This window comes from Spermophilus citellus (genome assembly GCF_964194105.1).
Source record: "Spermophilus citellus genome assembly, chromosome: 9".
Classification (NCBI taxonomy): Eukaryota; Metazoa; Chordata; class Mammalia; order Rodentia; family Sciuridae; genus Spermophilus; species Spermophilus citellus.
The window spans coordinates 104,906,321-104,926,289 of NC_138191.1; the positions used below are offsets into that span (position 1 = coordinate 104,906,321).

Here is a 19,969-nt window from a genome sequence, read left to right on the forward strand (position 1 = left end):
CAGTCAGACATTAGACAAATAAATGAAAATATGTATGCAACTTGTGATAAATAATTTAAAGGAGTAGAAGGCATCCAAGTAAACACGAAAGACCTAATTTAGACCGGGGACAGAGGCTCAGGAAATTCTATCATAAACCACACCAAAAAAGTGCTTTTTCTTCTAGAATGCAAGGTGCTAAACCTTACAAAAAGTGACAGGGGAGTGCAGCGGCGAGATCTTGGCGTCCCATTGTGCGGACGGTGAGAAGCGACTTAGCGGATTTCACTGCGCCAGGCGGGACGGGGTGGGGGAGGGGACCGACCTTATTCCACATTGTTGTGGCCTGAAGAGTTTTCATCACTTGCACTTTCTGATTTTTATTCTCCAGTGCTTTCCTTACTAGCAACTTTCTGCCAGATCCTCCTATCGGCCGTGTGACAGTCTCCTGTCATATCAGTCTACTCCTGAAGCCTGAGTTGGAGTTTTTCTCTCCTTGTGCCCCGCAAACCTATTACCTCACACAGATCCCTCGCGGCGATCATTTGACGCGGTCACTCAGTTCATTCCTCTTTGGCCAGGAGGCAGGCGGCCTGGAGTCGCTTAGGATGCGCTACGCTCCTCGCTCTTCAGCCGCCGGGTTGGCAGCCCAGTGTAAGCGCTCGGCGCGCGTTCTGGTCTGTCTGCGCCTGGAACGCGCCGGGGGCCCGCGCTCGCTCCCGAGCCTCCTCGCGCTCGCGGCGGCCGGGACAGTGCGCGCCGCCTCTCGCTCGTCCTCAGGACAACCCTGTCGGCCCTTGCGGCGCGCGCCCGGGACCGGCCCAAGCTTTCCACTCGGGCCGTCGGGCTCGTGGGTTCGTTTGCCCCGCCCCCCGGCGCCGCTTCTGGGCGCTTGCGCGAGGCGCGTGGCCGTGGTCCGGGTCTCCGCCGCAGACCGAGCTGCTGCCGCCGCCGCCGCCGTCGCCGCCTCAGTCAGTCAGTCAGTCCCCAGCAATGGCGGAAGGAGGTGAGCGAGAGGAGCTGCTCTCGCCACCGCCGGTCTCTCCGGCAAAGCGGTTGTGCTCATGGCCCAGCCCGCAGGCTCGCCACCCCCGCGGTTCTCCGGGGGCTACTAGCGGAGGGGCGGGGGGCGTCGGCAGCAGCTGCCTGGCCCCAGGGGCCCGCCCCCACCTGCAGCCGGAGTCCTTGCTGGACTGCGCCGCCAAGACGGTGGCGGAAAAGTGGGCGTACGAACGGGTGGAGGAGCGCTTCGAGCGGATCCCGGAGCCGGTGCAGCGCCGCATCGTCTACTGGTCCTTCCCGCGGAATGAGCGGGAGATCTGCATGTACTCCAGCTTCCAGTACCGGGGCGGCCCCGGCGCCGGCGCGGCTGGCGGCGCCACGGGGGCTTCGCCAGCCGAGGAGGGGCCGCCGCCACCCCCCGGGGCCCCTGCTCCGGCCGGCTCCGCCCCCGGGGCCGCTTTGGCGGGGGCATCCCCTGGGCTAGGCACTGGGGCTGGCGCGGCTGGTGGCGGCAGTAGCGGCGGCGAAGGTCTGCCGTTCCGCCGGGGCATCCGTCTGCTGGACAGCGGCTCCGTGGAGAACGTGCTGCAAGTAGGTAGGTGCTAGTCCGGTCCCTCTCTGGTCCTTGGCCTCCTCTTTTGCGGGTGCTTCCTCTCTGCTAGAGCTTTGAATTGAGACCGCGGCTTTCTGCCCAACTCCTGCACCCCTGCCGAAGGACAAACAAGTCACATAAAAAACTTTTCTCAACATTTTGTGCAGGTCCACTTCTGCTCTTTTTCCCCACTGGCCCTCTGCTCTAATTTCTTTTTGTTTGAAGATCGAATGGGTCTCTCCTTTTCACTCTTCATGATATTTCCCACACCGAAGGCAAAAAGGATGGGGAGGTGTGCGGTTTTGCATTTAATAATTTCGGAAATGTGTTGTTTTTAATTTTAAGTTTAGATAAGAGAGGATTATTAGTGAATCTGGAACAAACCGTCTTGGAGTGTTTGAGGGGCAGGCTGTCACAGCTAATCTGTAGTCCTAGCAGATTGAATCTGAGTGTAATTAACTTTAACATTGAAAAAGGCAACAAAATACTGTGCATTTTAGACGATTTTAATTGTCTGCTTTAATATTTTTTCCCCCTGACCAGTGATGCTTGGGAATCTAGGCTGAAAACTAACAATAACCGAAGATGGAAATGTGACAGCTTCTTTTCTCCACACCCCCAATCCAAGGAAACACACACACACACACACACACAGTCTCTCTCTCTCTCTCTCTCTCTCTCTCTCTCTCTCTCACACACACACACACACACACACACACACACACAATCTGAAGTGGGGGTGGGGTCTGTCTTCCTTGTCAGAGCGGAATAAATCAGAAGCTGGTCCCGTTGGGTTTTTCAAATGCTTCTCATTTAACAACTCTTCACATTTGCTTTTGTTTTATGTTTTTGTTTGTGCGAAAATGGAAAATGGTTTTTTTTATTCCTCTGGACCTGCTACTCAGTTTGTTAGTCTTACTAACCATATAAATACAGTACACCTGGATTTATGGTGATTTATGGTTATGATTTAGGATGAAAGAAAAAAATGACATTGTTTAACATTGACTTACTATGTGGAAAATTAAAACACTGTTTTTTCCTATTTGTATTATTATAGCATTCTGGAAGTATACATTATCTTTATGCATTTTATTATTTAATATATGCTTATATTTACTGAAGAAAATACTGATTTTTGAATGGAGTTGAAAGGAGGTTGTTTCACATACACACACACCCCAAACATCTAGCTTTCTTTTCAGATAAAACTAACATATTTGAAATTCTTTTCCTTTGAAAAATAGTACATCCCAATGTTTTATATAGAGCAATATACTTCTAGTTATTGAGAATCACTGAATACTGAGTTTCTTATTAGAACAACAGCATACCATAGTTTGTTTTGCAAATGTGAAATGTTAAGTTTATCCTGTGCCAGAATACAGTTGACAGTACATTGGGAAATTTTTGCTTATTTTAAAGAGGTTAGGCATTTGTACATTTGTGTATATTTTAGAATGAATTGGATTAACAGGTAATTAAAATATATTGCTTTGAAACTGAAATATTGAAAATATGAAAGTGAATATAGGTTTTTAAAAATCTATAAACTTTAATCTTCCAATGACTGTAGATCAGTTAACTTTTAAGATTCTTATTTAAAATATTTTAAATTGAAAAGAGTCAATTTTATAATAGATGGATTTGGAATAATTTTCAAATTTGAGGGGGCAAATGAGTTTGAAAGAGGTATCTATTTTTAAAATAATTAAAATGTCAAGTTCTAGGTGAAGTCAGATTTTGTGGGTGGGCCCAGATCATGTTTAAATCAGATATTCTCTTTTATGGTATGATAGTTGGTGTGCTTATGAAATGATGGATTGTTACACCATAGTTTTAGGGACCCTGGGAAAAATACATTTGAACATTTTCTGATTCACTTCATCAGTTTACAGATGAAGATAGGAGAAAGAATGAATCATTTTTAGGTAGTGCTGTTTGAGAATCATGAGCTTTGTAATCTTTATTTTTTTTCCTGACCATTTTGTAACTTCTGATTATTTTCTGCATTGAATCAGTAGTGCAAAATCAGTGAACTCATGTATTCTATAGAAAACTACAAATTTTGAATCAGAAATAAAACGTCCCACCTTGATATCAACTACTGGGAAAACTATAGGTTTGTTTTGCTGAAAGGATAATGAAGTGAATCAGAAAAACTGTTCCTTTTAAAAAGGGAAAATTGCAAATTAGTCTTTTCATGGATATCTGTAGGTTTGAAACTGTGTCTATAGATTTTTTTTTTTTTGTACTAGAGATTGAACCCAAAGGCACGTTACTGAGCCACATTCCCAGCTCTATTTTGTATTTTATTTAGCGACAGGGTCTTACTGAATTGTTTAGCACTTCGCTTTTGCTGAAGGCTGCCTTTGAACTTGTGATCCTCCTGCCTTAGCCTCCCAAGCTGCTGGGATTATAGGTGTGTGCCACCATGCCCAGCTGGATTTTTTTTTTTGCTATCATGTTTTAAATTAATTTCTCTCATATTTGGTAAACTTAAGGGAGGGAAATTTCTCAGAAAAGTCAGATTGATTAAAGGAAAAGAAGTATTAGTGTTCTTTTCTTTCTTAAACACAGAGTTTATTTGTAGTTTTAAAAATCGGATAAAGTCATGTAGGGGCCTTCTGTACCTAGTAGAACGTAATTATATAAATATTTATCCGGAAATTTTCCGTAGATTCTCACAGGCAACTTTGTCTAATCCCAATATTTTTTTGTCTACACATTATCAAATAAGTACATTATTTGTCCTTACATGGTCTTCAAGATTAGAGCCACAATGCTAAGTATTATATTATTTTGAAGAGGTACAATTACAAAGTTAATAATTATAGTCAAAAAAAGATCCATTTCAGGAAGTTATCCATATCTTAAATAAGTAATAAGTCCATAATTAAGTGCGGTTGTATATCATCAATAAACATGTCTGTGAAGTTTTTCTGTAGTGTAATTTTTGTGAACTGCAGTAGTCAAGTGCTCTACCACTGAGCTATATACCTGAATTTCCCCAGTTGTTGATTTTTATATGTAGTTTGTTTTCATCTATATTGTTTGGAGGAAACAAAAGATATATATCTTTATAGCATCTTGTGTAAATTAGAATAGATAAAAATCATAATAAAATTTCATGTGGGGGAAAAATGACCTAATTTATATTTAAAAGATATTTCATCACAGAGGTAGCTGTGTTCCTTTAAGGGATAAGTATTGACCTTTTTTTAAAAAAAATATTTATTTTTTAGTTGTAGTTGGACACAATACCTTTATTTTATTTATTTATTTTTATGTAGTGCTGAGTATCGAACCCAGGGCCTCACACGTGCTAGGCGAGTGCTCTACTGCTGAGCCACAGTCTGAGACCCAGTAGTGACCTTTTTTTTTTAAATATTTATTTTTTAGTTGGACACAATATCTTTATTTTATTTATTTATTTTTATGTGGTGCTGAGGATCAAACCCAGGTCCCTGCACATGCTAGGCGAGTACTCTACTGCTGAGCCACAACCCCAGCCTAGTAGTGACCTTTTTTAAAGCATAGAAATTTATTAAGTTTTAAATCCTTTAAATGCCTTTTTTTAAAAAATTAATGAGTTATCTTCTTCCCCCAAAACCCCATCACATCATATACCCACATCTGAATGTTTAATAACTGATTGTTGAATGAATGAATGTTAAGAATGGACTTTCCATTGTTGTGAAACTGAAGGGGCTGGATGCCAGTGCACCTGTAGTCCAAGCTTCTTGGGAGGCTAAGGCAGGAGGATCTCTTGAACCCAGGAGTTTGAGATCAGCCTGGACAAAATAATGAAACCCAGTGTCAAACAAAACAAAGCAACCCCTGCCCCCATCCCCCCTCTACCCCCCTCCACCCCCCCAAAAAAAACCCCACCACCACCACCTGGGTTGGGGATGTGGCTCATTTAGTAGAGTGCTTGCCTTACATGCACAAGGCTCTGGGTTCAGTCTCCAGCACCACAAAACAAATAAACAAACAAACAAAAACCCAAATTGAAGGTAGTGGGGAGATAAGGCTGTTTTTTTTTTTTTAATGTTTGGAACCTGCATATTTAAACATAATGCATGAGTTATTTGTTCTTTCACGCTCTCTTTCTTCTTCTTTGTTTGTTTCTGGTACTAGGGATTGAACTCAGAGCCTCATGCATGCTAGTCAAGCATTCAACCCCTGAGCTCCATCCCCATCTCATAAGGCTGAATTTTTATTATGATTGTGACATTGAAAGATATGGAGAAAACTCCAGGCTCTGCATATAATAAACTGATAGCATTAAATAGTATGAGTGTTACAACATGGGTATGTCTTCTGTGTTGACCGTCTGTTTTGTGGAAGAATGGTGATTTATCAGTTTCTTCAAATGTAAGAAGAAATGTATATGAATTCATATAAAGGATAGAGATTTAAAGATATCGGGGAAAGTGGACTTTATTTAAGAAGTTGTCTCTAGGAATGAAAACATCTAATAGTATTGAAGTATGAATATAAAGCCCAAATTTTAAAATGAAAAGGCTAGAAATTTATTTACACCTACATGGAACAAGTTATTTCTCATTTCAACAATAGATATGAAAAATCAAGGCATTAACTGTCAGTATCCTGTCATGGTAAGGGTTATATGAATATATACATGTGTTAAATACAGAATTGTACACCAAAAAAGTCAGTTAGAAATAGTAATTCAGTGCTATGGGTGTAACTCAGTGGTAGAAGTCCCATCTCTCTTGTATGAGGCCCTAAATTCAATCCAAAGCACTGGGGGTGGGGGGAAACAGTTCCAGATTTCTTTTATATGAATTTTCTGTCTTATAATTTGTTTATGTACTCATGTCTTTACTGATATAGGCAGCATGAGGGCTTTATGGGCAATTGTAGGCTATTGTTGAGATGGTATCCTTTGGAAACCAGATTCATTTTAATATTAGCTTTAGCATGATGTGATCATATGCTAAAGCTTATATTAAAATTAAAATATTCTGTCATACTTTTTTTAATGTCAGTGAAACATTAGGGAAAGTTCATAAGCACAGTCTTTTTTTAGAGAGAGAGAGAATTTTAATATTTATTTTTTAGTTTTCCGCGGACACAACATCTGTGTTTGTATGTGGTGCTGAGGATTGAACCCGGGCCGCACGCATGCCAGGCGAGTGCGCTACCGCTTGAGCCACATCCCCAGCCCCTCTGTCATACTTTTCATAGTGATATATAGCCACAGATTACTTTTGGTTTTCATTGTAACTCTTCTCTCTCTTAGAATGGGTAATGTAATTGCCCTAACTGGTGCTCATAAGTTTACCAAATGAATGAATTAACATTTATTTACTTGTTTTTAGTGGAAGTGTTTCAAAAATTCTTGGTATTTTCCTGTCTTATACAAATCCAGGTTGGACACCAAAGCTAAAGTTTCTAAGGACTATATTATGTTGCCATTTTTTGGACTACTTTTTGTTGCTACCTTTATGTGAGTGCAGCAGTTATAAACTCAGTGGGTACTTGACTCTGAGCCTCCAGATCCTTTTTGAAAAGTTCTATGTACACCTGTTTCTTGGCCATTTTTTTTTTCTCTTTATAATGGAGTGGTAAGTGTGGTACTCAGAGCAGTATAGCATTGTTACCTGTTTAAAGAACAACTATTGAGAACTGGGGATATAGCTCAGTGGTAGAGTACTGGCTTGCCATGCATGAAGCCCTGGATTCGATCCTTGGCAGCACTTATGTGCACACACACGTGCGCACACACACAAACACAAGATTGTTGAAGCAAAAGATGACATGCTTTTCTCCCAGGTGGTTTTCTTGTCTTGAGAACAGTTGTCTGTATAATTATTATCGTTTAGTACTTAGAGAAATGCAAATTAAAGCCTACAGAAATACCTACAAAACACACGCGCACACACACACACACACAATTGGTTAAGAAGAAGACCGACAGTACTAACAGGGATATGGATCAGTCAGAACTCATTGCTGGTGGTAATACAAAATGGTGCAGCCACTTTGGAAAATAATTTCTTATAAAGTTAATCAAGCACTTAACTGTAAGGTTTAGCAGTCCTATTCCTATGTGTTTATGTGAGAGAAATGAAAACAGGTTCACATGAAGACTTGTACTTTATTTGTTGTTCATAATAGCCCTAGGATGCAAACAACCCAAATGCCTATCAAATAGGTGAATAAGCTGGCTCTGTGGTGCACACCTGTAATCCTAATGGCTCAAGAGCCTGAGGCAAGAGGATCAAAAGTTCAAAGCCAGCCTCAGCAATTTAGTGAGGCCCTAAGCATTTAGGGAGACTGTCTCTAAATAAAAAATAAAAGGGCTGGATGGAGCTGGGGTTATGGCTCAGTGGTAGTGCACTTGTCTGGCATGTGTGAGGCACTGGGTTTGATCCTCAGCACCACAAAAAAATAAATAAAATAAAGGTATCGTGTCCATCCACAATTAAAAAATATTTTTAATAAAGGACTGGAAATGTGGCTTAGTGGTTAAGCACCTCTGGGTTCAATCCTTGGTACCAAAAAAAAAAAAGTATATTCATACAATGGAATATTACTCAGCAATAAAAAGAACAAACAGACACCCCAGCAAAATGGATGAATCTTATGAGCATTATGCTAGATAAAAGAAGGCAGACACAAAAGACTACATGTAATATAATTCCACGTATGCAAAATTTTCAAAAGCCCAGAGCTATTGGGACAGAAAATAGATTGGTGGTTGCTAGGGAGTAGGGGAAATGGGTTTGAGTAAACTTTTATGGGGAGGATAGAGATGTTCTATATCATGATGTGGAGGTTACATGATTGTATTCATTAGTTAAAACTTATCAGATTTTATGCTTAAATGAGTAAATTTTGTTGAATGTAAATTATACCTCAAAATTGATTTAATAGGCTGGGTCTGTAGCTCAGTGGCAGAGCACTTGCTTAGCATGTGTGAGGCACTGGGTTCAATCCTTAGCATCACAAATAAACAAACAAACAAATAAATAATAGAGTTTCCTCCACAACTTAAAAATATATTTTAAAAAGTTTGATTTAAAAGAAAAGAATTGTGGGTCTTTTTGCCTCATATACCATGAGAATGAAGACCATTCTCAGCAATCAGACTGTTGAAGTTCCAGAAATTAACAGTATCACTCTGAAGGAACCACACAGTTATCATGAAGGCCTTAGAACTCTATAGAGAGACTTCAGTCACATCAGTGTGGAAGTCAGTCTCCTTGGGAAGAAAAAGGACAGGCTCTGGTTGATAAATAGTAGGGAAAGAAAAAGGAACTGGTTACTCTTCACACTGTCTGTAATCATGTATACAACATAATCAAGGGTTTTGTGCTGGGTTTCTGTTACAAGAAGTCCGTGTACATTCACTTTCCCATCAAGGTTGTATTCAGAAGAATGATTCTCTGGTTCAAGTCCAAAATTTCTTGGGTGAAAAATACATTCAGGGTTTAGATGATACCAGATGTTATTTGTTCAATATTTCAAGTCCAGAAGCATGATTTAATCCTTGGAGGACACAACATTGAACTTGTTTCAAACATAGCTGCTTTTATTTAGTAAGGTAAAACAGTTAAAAAAAAACCAAGGATATCAGGGTTGAGTTGACTCAGTAGTAGAATGGTTACCCAGTATACTTGAGGCCTTGGATTTAATAACTAACACCCCACCCGCCAAGGCTATCAAAAAAATTTTGAATGGTATCTGTGTCTCTGAAAAAGGAACAATTCACCAACATGATGAATAAGATCTAAGAGTAGTCCAATTGCAGAAATAAGATCCTGGATTATGAAACTAATTTGTGATATTTTAATGATATAATAAAAGACCTCTATTGGTTTTGGGGAAAAAGTATGGGCTCCAATCTTGGTTTCACGTTAAAAATCATCAGGGGAGATTTAGAAAAGGAACAGGACTCACCCCAGATCAATTAAGTCAGAATTTGTTGAAAATGAAGACCACATTTCAGAATTTTTAAAAAGCTCCAAGGTAGTTTGATATCTGGCCAAGGTTGAGAAATATTGCTCTTGAAAAGTGGCTACCTTGATTAGTGTTATCACTGTTTCTAAACTTGTTGACAATCAACATATTTTTTTTATGTGAATCATATCAATTTTCTTTTCTATGTCTATTTCACCTGTCTTTAGGTTTATTAATGGATCTCAAGGAGGATTATTCTCTTACCACTTAAGAATGTTTCTCTATATTTTGGAAAGTCTTATTTTAAAGTATATAAATTGTCATAGTTGCCATCATAAAAAAATCATTACATTATCAAAATATAATGCCAAGCTATAATTTCCTTCATGTTTGTTTACTCATTCATTTATAAAATTTTATATTTTTACCAGGCATGGTGATACATGCCTATAATCCCAGCAACTCCAGAGTTTGAGGCAGGAGGTTGAGTTCAAAGCAAGTCTCAGCAAATTAGTAAGGCCCTAAGCAACTTAACAACAAAACCCTGTCTTTTTTTTTTCTTTTAACTTTTATTTATTTATTTTTTAGTCATACACGACAGTAGAATGCATTTTGATATATAATACACACATGGAATGTACATACATCAATCATATTGTCTATTCTATTCTGCTGCCCTTCCTATCTTCCCTACTCCTCCCCTCCTCTCCCATCCTTTCTCTCTATCCAATCTAATGTGACACACTTTTTTTCCTTTTTCTCGTTACAACATCGTATATGTATTCTGTATAACAATGAGGTTCTCCTTCCATCTTCTGTGCAACTCCCCTTCTCCCTCTTTTTCCCTCCCACCTCTCTTCCCTATTTAGTGGTAGTCTTCTTCTCATGCTCTTCCTCCCTGTCCCATTTTGAGTCACCCCCCTTATATCAGAGAAGACATTCAGCATTTGTTTTTTAGGGATTGGCTAACTTCACTTAGCATATTCTGCTCTAATGCCATCTATTTGCCTGCAAATGCCATGATTTTATTATTTTTTAGTGCTGAGTAATATTCCATTGTGTATAAATGCCACATTTTTAATCCATTCATCTATTGAAGGCATCTAGGTTGGTTCCATATTCTAGCTATTGTTAATTGTGCTGCTATAAACATTGATGTGGCTGTGTCCCTGTAGTATGCTCTTCTTAGGTCTTTTGGGTATAGTCCGAGAAGGGCAATAGCTGGGTCAAATGGTGGTTCCATTCCCAGCTTTCCAAGGAATCTCCATACTGCTTTCCAAATTGGCTGCACCAACCAATTTGCAGTCCCACCAGCAATGTATGAGTGTACCTTCTCCGCCCCCATCCTCGCCAGCACTTATTGTTGTTTGACTTCATAATGGCTGCCATTCTTATTAGAGTGAGATGGTATCTTAAGAGTAGTTTTAATTTGCATTTCTCTGATTGCTAGAGATTGTGAGCATTTTTTCATGTATTTGTTGATTGATTATATATCCTCTTCTGAGAAGTTTCTGTTCAAGTCCTTGGCCCATTTGTTGATTGGGTTATTTGCTTTTTTGTTGTTTAACTTTTTTGAGTTCTTTGTATACTCTAGAGATTAGAGCTCTATCTAATGTTTGAGGGGTAAAAATTTGTTCCCAGGATATAGGCTCCCTATTCACCTCGAATATTATTTCTCTTGCTGAGAAAAAACTTTTAGTTTGAATTTGTCCCATTTGTTGATTCTTGGTTTTAACTCTTGTGCTATAGGTGTCTTATTAAGAAATTTGGGGCCTGTCCCCACGTGATGAAGATTAGGACCAACTTTATCTTCTATTAGACGCAGAGTCTCTGGTCTGATTCCTAGCTCCTTGATCCATTTTGAGTTGACTTTTGTGCATGGTGAGAGAAAGGGATTCAGTTTCATTTTGTTGCATATGGATTTCCAGTTTTCCCAGCACCATTTGTTGAAGATGCTATCCTTTCTCCATTGCATGATTTTAGCACCTTTGTCTAATATAAGGTAGTTGTAATTTTGTGGATTTGTCTCTGTGTCCTCTATTTTGTACCACTGGTCTACTAGCCTGTTTTGGTGCCAGTACCATGTTGTTTTTGTTACTATTGCTCTATAGTATAGTTTAAAATCTGGAATCGCGATACCACCAATTTCACTCTTCCTGCTTAGAATTACTTTAGCTATTCTGGGTCTCTTGTTTTTCCAGATGAATTTCATGATTGCTTTTTCTTTTCTGATTTTATTTTTTATTTTTTTTTAAATTTTATTTCTTTTATTGGTTGTTCACAACATTACAAAGCTCTTGATATATCATATTTCATACAATAGATTGAAGTGGGTTATGAACCCCCAATTTTACCCCAAATGCAGATTGCAGAATCACGTCGGTTACACATCCACAATTTTACATAATGCCCTATTAGTAATTGTTGTATTCTGCTACCTTTCCTATCCCCTACTATCCCCCCTCCCCTCCCCTGCCTTCTTCTCTCTCTACCCCATCTACTGTAATTCATTTCTCTCCTTGTTTATTTTCCCATTCCCCTCACAACCTCTTATATGTAATTTTGTATAGCAATGAGGGTCTCCCTTCATTTCCATGCAATTTCCCTTTTCTCTCCCTTTCCCTCCCATCTCATGTCTCTGTTTAATGTTAATCTTTTCTTCCTGCTCTTCCTCCCTGCTCTGTTCATAGTTGCTCTCATTATATCAAAGAAGACATTTGGTATTTGTTTTTTAGGGATTGGCTAGCTTCACTAAGCATAATCTGCTCTAGTGCCATCCATTTCCCTGCAAATTCTATGATTTTGTCATTTTTTATTGCTGCATAGTACTCCATTGTGTATAGATGCCACATTTTTTAATCCATTCATCTATTGAAGGGCATCTGGGTTGGTTCCACAGTCTAGCTATTGTGAATTGTGCTGCTATGAACATCGATGTGGCAGTATCCCTGTAGCATGCTCTTTTAAGATCTTCAGGGAATAGTCCGAGAAGGGCAATAGCAGGGTCAAATGGTGGTTCCATTCCCAGCTTTCCCAGGAATCTCCAAACTGCTTTCCAAATTGGCCGCACCAATTTGCAGTCCCACCAGTCTTTTTTTTTTTTTTTTTAAAGAGAGAGTGAGAGAGGTGGAGAGAGAGAGAGAGAGGGAGGGAGAATTTTTAATATTTATTTTTTAGTTCTTGGCGGATACAACATTTTTGTTTGTATGTGGTGCTGAGGATCGAACCCGGGCCGCACACATGCCAGGCGAGTGAATGGAGTAGTTGTCCTCATTTCCATTTCAGAGAATTTGTCACTGATATACAGGAATGTTTTTGAGTTTTTGGTATTTATTTTATATCCTGCCACTTTGCTGAATTCATTTACTAGTTCTAGAAGTTTCTTGGTTGAATTTTTTGGGTCTGCTAGGTATAGGATCATGTCATCAGCAAATAGTGCTAATTTAAGTTCTTCTTTTCCTATATTTATGCCTTTAATTTCGTCTGTCTAATTGCTCTGGCTACAAGACCCTGTCTTTAAACAAAAAATAAAAAAGGGCTGGGGATATGGCTCAGTGGATAAGCGCTTTGGGTTTAATTCCCAGTACCACAAAAAAGAATTATATTTTTAACATTCCTTACAAAATATAAATCAATTCCTATATTATAAGTAGTACATAGTTTATTATAGGATGCACATATAAAATAGCCTTTATTGCAGTGTTTTGTAATAGTAGATGTACTACCTATAAAAGGAAACAGTAGGAAGTGACTAACTGGGAAAATGGGTTCAACTGGATATATTATTTTATTTTAATATAAGTCCAATTTTAAGAAATATTAAAATTATATCTAATATTGCAAAAAGACTGATAATACTATTTATTATTACAAGTTAGATTATTAACCTTTCATGAAATTGCTTCTGTATGAATGTTCCTTATGCTCTATAATACTTTAATACATACTTGATTCAAATGGATAATACTGACAAGCAGGAAAATGTCAAAAATATCAGATTCAAATCCTTTTTTTCTCAGTACAAACTTTACAGATTTTTGGCTTTACAATAGCTTTGTTATCTTCAGCTAATCCTTTTATTCTTCTTTTAAAAAATTGTTGCTGCTTTTAAGTACCAACATATGATGGAGCTAATCAGTAAAATAGATTTTTGTCCATCCATCCATTATCATGTGGTCTGAAAGCACATGCATTATGTCTTTGAAAGTCTTGGTGATAATTAAATCTTTCCCTCTATTCATTCATGGTTTTATTGAATGGAAGCCTGTAGCTTAATAGATTCAGGAAGAGCCAGCAAAATAAGCCTTACTCTGTAAATACTTGATAAACTGACATTACTAGTAAGCACCACCAACATATATTGATGTTATTAGTAATAAAAAAATTCTTCCCCACATTATAAGAGTGAAAAACTCTTACTCTTGTTAATCATTTCTTTAACTTAATATTATATTATCGTATTCTGTACTACCATGTATGTTTGTAAATATGTATATGTGCCGCATGTGCAATTTAGTCTCCTTATTATGTTTAATACAGTTTCCTCAACTGTAAATGGATAGGATGATAGGACCTACTTCACAGATTGTTTTGAGGATTAAATTAGTCAATATGTAAAGCACGTAGGATGAGGCCCACCACATATTAAGTGTTTGTAAGTATTCACTATTATTATTATAGCCTTTAGTGAGGTTGTCAAGAGTATTTGGTGTTAATGTTAACTTCCCTTCTGTAACCTTCATCCCACCTCTGAAGCCTTTGCATTCTGACTTGTGTTTGCACTCACAAAATTAAAAAATTGATCTCCTAAAGGTTGCTAGTGACCTCATGGTTGCTAATCACAACATTCTCTTTCTAGTCCTCATTCTTCATGATCTCTATATAGAATTATCTGTTGTCTACTGCACCTTCCTCTTGAAATTCATTCCTAGATTATTGTTTTACTTCACCATTGTGGTTTTCTTCCTATCTTCTTTTTTTTGTCCCACAAAAGTAGGATATACCTTCTTGCCTCAAGTCTTCTAATTTAGCAATCTAGTTTATTTCTACAACTTCAATTAGTATTTTATGAACATAAGATAGTATGGTATAATATAGCAGTTTAAATTGTTTAAAACAACTGTACTCTCATTTTTGAAAGAAATTTTTGATGAAATTCCAGTTTTTTCAGCAGATACAATCTGAGCTGCTTTGAGGATTGGGATGGAGCCTAGAACTCCGTCATGTTGCCAGATACTTCCTCCCTTTGAAATTCTGAAACACTTCCTAATAATCTTAACGTTGAGATTTAGAGTTAAGAGATATGCCTTAGTTTTCTCATATGTAGAACTGTCAATTTTTGTGAGACTCTAAATAAGCTGATATATATGAAAATACTTTATAAATGTCACTGTGTTTGATGACCAAGTCTGTATCTTTGCTTCTTCCTCTGGAGTTCAAGATCAGCATGTATATTTGTCTGGAAAGATTTTTAAATAGATAGCCTACTAGCCACTCAAAATGAACATGTCTGATAAGGAGTTAATGTCTAGGATACATAAAGAACTCCAACTCAACAAAAAACAAACAATTCAATTAAAAAATTGGCAAAGGACTTAAATAAATATTTCTCCAAATAAGTTACACAGAGAATAAATGCAAGAAGAGATGCTCAACATCACTAATCATTAGGAAAATGAAAATCAAAATATCAATAAGATTCTACTTGCTACTCATTAGGATAACTATTAAAAATAAAATAATCCTCCCAAACAGAAAATAACAGACGTTGGCAAGGAAGTATAGAAATTGGAACTCTTGGGGCTGGGATTGTGGCTCAGCGGTAGAGCGTTCGCCTAGCATGAGGTTCCATCCTCAGCACCACATAAAAATGAATGAATGGAATAAAGGTATTGTGTTCAACTACAACTAAAAAAATAAATATTAAAAAAAAGAAATTGGAACCTTTTGTGAGAATAAAATTAGGAAATGACATGGAAAATGACACTGTAGGGCCTCAGAAAATTAAACAGAAATATAATTCAGCAGTTCTGCTTCTGGGAATATAAACTAGAAGAATTAAAGGAACTTGAACAGTTATTAAACACTCATGTTTACAGCAGCATTATTCATAATAGCCAAAAGATGGAAGCAGTTCAGATGTTTGTTGACACATGAATAAAGCAACAAAATGTATTATGTGCATAAAAGAAATATTATTCAGCCTTAAAGAAGAATGGAATACTGGTATCGGTGCTAAACATGGATGAAACTTGAAGAAATTATGCTAATTAAAATAAGCCAGGTACAAAAGGACAAATATCTGATTGCACTTAAATGAGATACCTAGAATAGGCAAATTTATAGAGATTCAAAGTAGGATGCAGGTTATCAGGGCTTTGGGTAAGGGAGGATGGAGAGTTATGGTTTAATTGGGTTCAAAGTATTATTAGTATGGTATGATTGAAAATTTTGGAGACCGTGGTGATGGTTGTACAGCCAGGCGAATGCCACTGAACTGTACACTTAAAAATAGTAAATCATGTATATTTTACTACAATAAAAAGTTAAGGCCACATATTTGATTCTATTTATATGAAATATCTAGAAGAGTCAAATCCTAGAAATAGAAGGTAGATTATTGGTTTTTCACAGATGGGGATAGGAGAAGTAATTGTGAATGGGTATGGTGCTTCCTTCTGGGGTGATGATAATGTTCTAAATTCTCATACATTTATGAATATACTAAGTACCACTGAATTGTAAGTTTTTATTTTTTCCCCTTGCAGTGCTGGGGATTGAATCCAGGGCCTTGCACATGCCAGACAAGCACTCTACCACAGAGCCACATCCCCAATCAGAATGTTATGCTCTAAAAGAGTGAATCTGGGGCTGGGGATGTGGCTCAAGCGGTAGCGCGCTCGCCTAGCATGCGTGCGGCCCGGGTTCGATCCTCAGCACCACATACAAACAAAGATGTTGTGTCTGCCGAAAACTAAAAAATAAATATTAAAAAATTCTCTCTCTCTCTTAAAAAAAAGAGTGAATCTGATGATTTATGAATTGTATTGCAACATGGTATTATTAGAAAAGCAAATATTTCAAAAAAGAAAGAAAACCTTCAAAGTTGTTTTGTAGGGAATGAGGTCTAAATTCCTAAGCATATGTTTGGAGATGTAGGCTCAAATCCTAGTTCTGCCACTTTCCAGCTCTGTAACCTTGGATGAGTTACTTAACTTTTCAGCCTTGGTTTCTTGCTCTGTAAAATTGGGACACAAATGTCAATATGATAGCCAGGCGTGATGCATACCTATAATCTCAGCAGTTGGGGAGGCTGAGGCAGGAGGATTGCAAATTCAAAGCCAGTCTCAGTGACTTAGAGAGACCCTGCTCAAAATAAAAAATACATAGGACTGGAGGTGTAGCAGCATTCCTAGGTTCGGCCCCCAGTACCACCAGGGGGGGGAAATGTTGATATGATAATTATATGAGAGAATGTATGTGAAAGTTGTTCAGAATTTCTTACATGTTGTTAAAGGTACTGTGAATATTAATTCTCTTTTCCCCTTCTCTGTATTTAAAAATTCTTGCTATTCTTAAAACTTCCATTTTCATATCTAGTTAGTTGAAATTAAAATTGCCTTTCAATTTTGTTATTTGACAATTGTTTATTGAGTACAAGTGCACCAGACTCTGATCTACCCATTGAAGACATAGTAGTGAATAAAACAAAGTTTTTGCTTTTATGGAGCATATATTTTAGTGAGGCAACAGATAGAAGTACTTGCGTGGTCTTCTGCTTGTGTTATAATTGTTTGTTACAATTATTATACTCCTTGCCAGTCTCCAGTCTCTCCTGCGACAAGGATTGTATCCTTTAATTTTTTAAAAATATTTTTTTAGTTGTTATTGGACCTTTTTATTTTTAAATTTATTTATATGTGGTGCTGAGAATCAAACCCAGTGCCTTACTCGTACCAGATAAGCGCTCTACCACTGAGCTACAACCCCAGTCCTGTATCTTATAATTTATTCAGTGCTCTATCTAGTAGGTTTCTTAATGAACTTTATTTATTTATTTTTTCCTTTTTGGCTTCTGGGGCCTCTTGCATGCTAGGCAAGTGTTTGACCATTGAGGTTCACTCTTATAATAGACTTTAAATAGATCTTATTTAAATGAATTGAGAACATTATTCTGTTCATTTGTATAATTTTCATAATAGTGATCCCCAGCCCTGACTGCTTTACAGAGTCACTTGAGGAGCTTTGGTGCCAGATCCTGGGGCTCCCTTGGAAATTCTAGTTACCAAGATTAGAGTTTGGGTTCAAGAGCCTGTATTTTTGACAGAGTCTCAATGTTTGTTTTCTCAAATTAAAATTTTTTTTTCAGTATTGGAGGTTGAATTTAGTGCTTCACACATACTAGGCAAGCACTCTTCTACTGAGCTACATCCCTAGCCCATGTTTAAATGCTTGGAAACCACTATTCCATAGCACTTAGCACAGTGACTTAATTATAATGAACTTAGAAAATGTGGTTGAATTGAAGTTTGTTGATTTATGCTCTAGATTGTTCCAAACCAGATTTGGAATTTATGAGTTAAATTGAATTAAAATGAATAGACTGGATTCAAGGAAGAGTTAATTTGAAAAAGTTACTGAGCTTAGAATTATAATTTGCTTATATTATTTGTGAAAATAACTCGTTGTTATTATAGCTATCCTTTGTTGTTTTTATATGCTAGCTCTTGTCCAGCATGCTGGCACATGCCTGTAATCCCATTGACACAGGGGCTGAGGTAGGAAGATTGCAAGTTTGGGGCCAGCCTGGGCAACTTAGTAAGACCCTGTCTAAATCCTTTTTAAAAAGGACTGGAGATATAGCTCAGTGGTAGAATGCCCCTGGGCTCAATCCCTAGTGTGTGTGTGGGGGGGAATGGGGGAAGCTAGTTCTTAACACAAAATTCATCCAAAACAATTTTATAAATTTTTTGGGGGGCAGGTACCAGGGATTGAATTCAGGGCCACTTGACCACTGAGCCACATCCCCCAGCCTGTTTTGTATTTTGAGATAGAGTCTCACTGAGTTGCTTAGTGCCTTGCTTTTTGCTGAGGCTGGCTTTAAACTTGCAATCCTCCTGACTCAGCATCCTGAGCTGCTGGGATTACAGGTGTATGCCACAGTGCCCGGCTAATTTTATGCATTTTAATTGCTGCATTTATTTTTTGAAAAAACATTGAAAAATCTGAAAGGATTTATGTCAAATTAATAAATAATCTTTGAAGAAAAGTGGGAATGGGTAGTGGCCAAGAGGGAATTTAGTTTCATTATTGTTGTTCGAATAATTTTTATGGTGTGAATCTAGTCATGCATTTCATATATAATAAAGTAATAAAAATAAATTAAAGACAATATGGTTTATTTAGCCAACATTTTTGTTAGGCATCTTTTGACTTTCAATTTATGGGCTAGAATGATGTCATCTTATCTTTATAAACTGGATTAGGTCAGGGGTTCTTTAACCTCATATCTATAAATGGCTCTTGGATCCATGAAATCCTGAAATTATTTTCAGATTTTACAAAATGCATGTGGACATTTTTCATAGAAGACAGTACATACTTTAATTTGATATTCAAGGGGGTCCATGTCCCAAATAAATTCAGAAAGCAGTAATTTATGTAGGAGAATAAGAATTCAGTGTATTTGAAAACTCTGCAATTAATTCCTGTTTCCTTTGAGACTTGATGTATATAAAGTAGATGAAAGTGATCCATAAATCTTTTTATCCTACCTATTTTCAGGTTATGAACAGAAGAGTTTTAGGTTTTGTTAAGATTAACATAGCTCTACTCTTCATTACTTTTATTGGTTAAATATTTTAATTTTGGAATCTCTAATGCATTTATCTCTTCTGTTACTTAATCCAAATGCTGCTGTGTAAGTTGCTTTTTAAAAATTGTTTGAACAAAATGATGGCCTAACATTATTATGCCATAGACACCTGAGCTTTCACAATTTTCACTAGCTCAAGTAAAGTACTACCCTATGAAACTACTGAACAGAGTAGGTCCTACCTACTTCTTTTTAGAGTATGTTTTTAGTTATAGATGGACATAATACTTTTATTTATTTTCATGTGGTGCTGAGGATCAAACCCAGTGCCTCACATGTGCTAGGCAAGCACTTTACCACTGAGCTACAACCGAAGATCCCCCTACCTATTTCTTTATTGAATCTTCCTTTGGAATCTGTTTTTTCCCCCCTTGGGTTGCATTCCCTGGAAAATAGACTCTGAGGTGGAAATTTGCTTGCAGAAGATATATTAAGGAGTGCTTTTAGGGCCAAGAACACTTACAAGGGAGTAAAGGAAGCAAGATTAGAAGGTCAGAGAGATTGAATTGATATAGTTGTAAGACACTTTGGCAACTTCTAGGTAGAACTCTGGGAGTTGGGATGGCACTTCCAAATTGTCTGGAATGAAT

The 19,969-nt window shown here is 37.7% G+C and overlaps 1 protein-coding gene across 1 annotated transcript in view; it reads left to right on the forward strand.

The window, feature by feature from the left end:
- The first annotated feature begins 862 nt into the window (after positions 1-862).
- Positions 863-19,969, forward strand: part of ZSWIM5 (zinc finger SWIM-type containing 5) — a 191,180-nt gene continuing 172,073 nt past the window's right edge. Inside the window, 1 exon segment of the mRNA XM_081307176.1 lies at positions 863-1,576. Within this exon segment, the coding sequence (XP_081163302.1) occupies positions 973-1,576 (604 nt within the window). The 5' untranslated portion in view covers positions 863-972.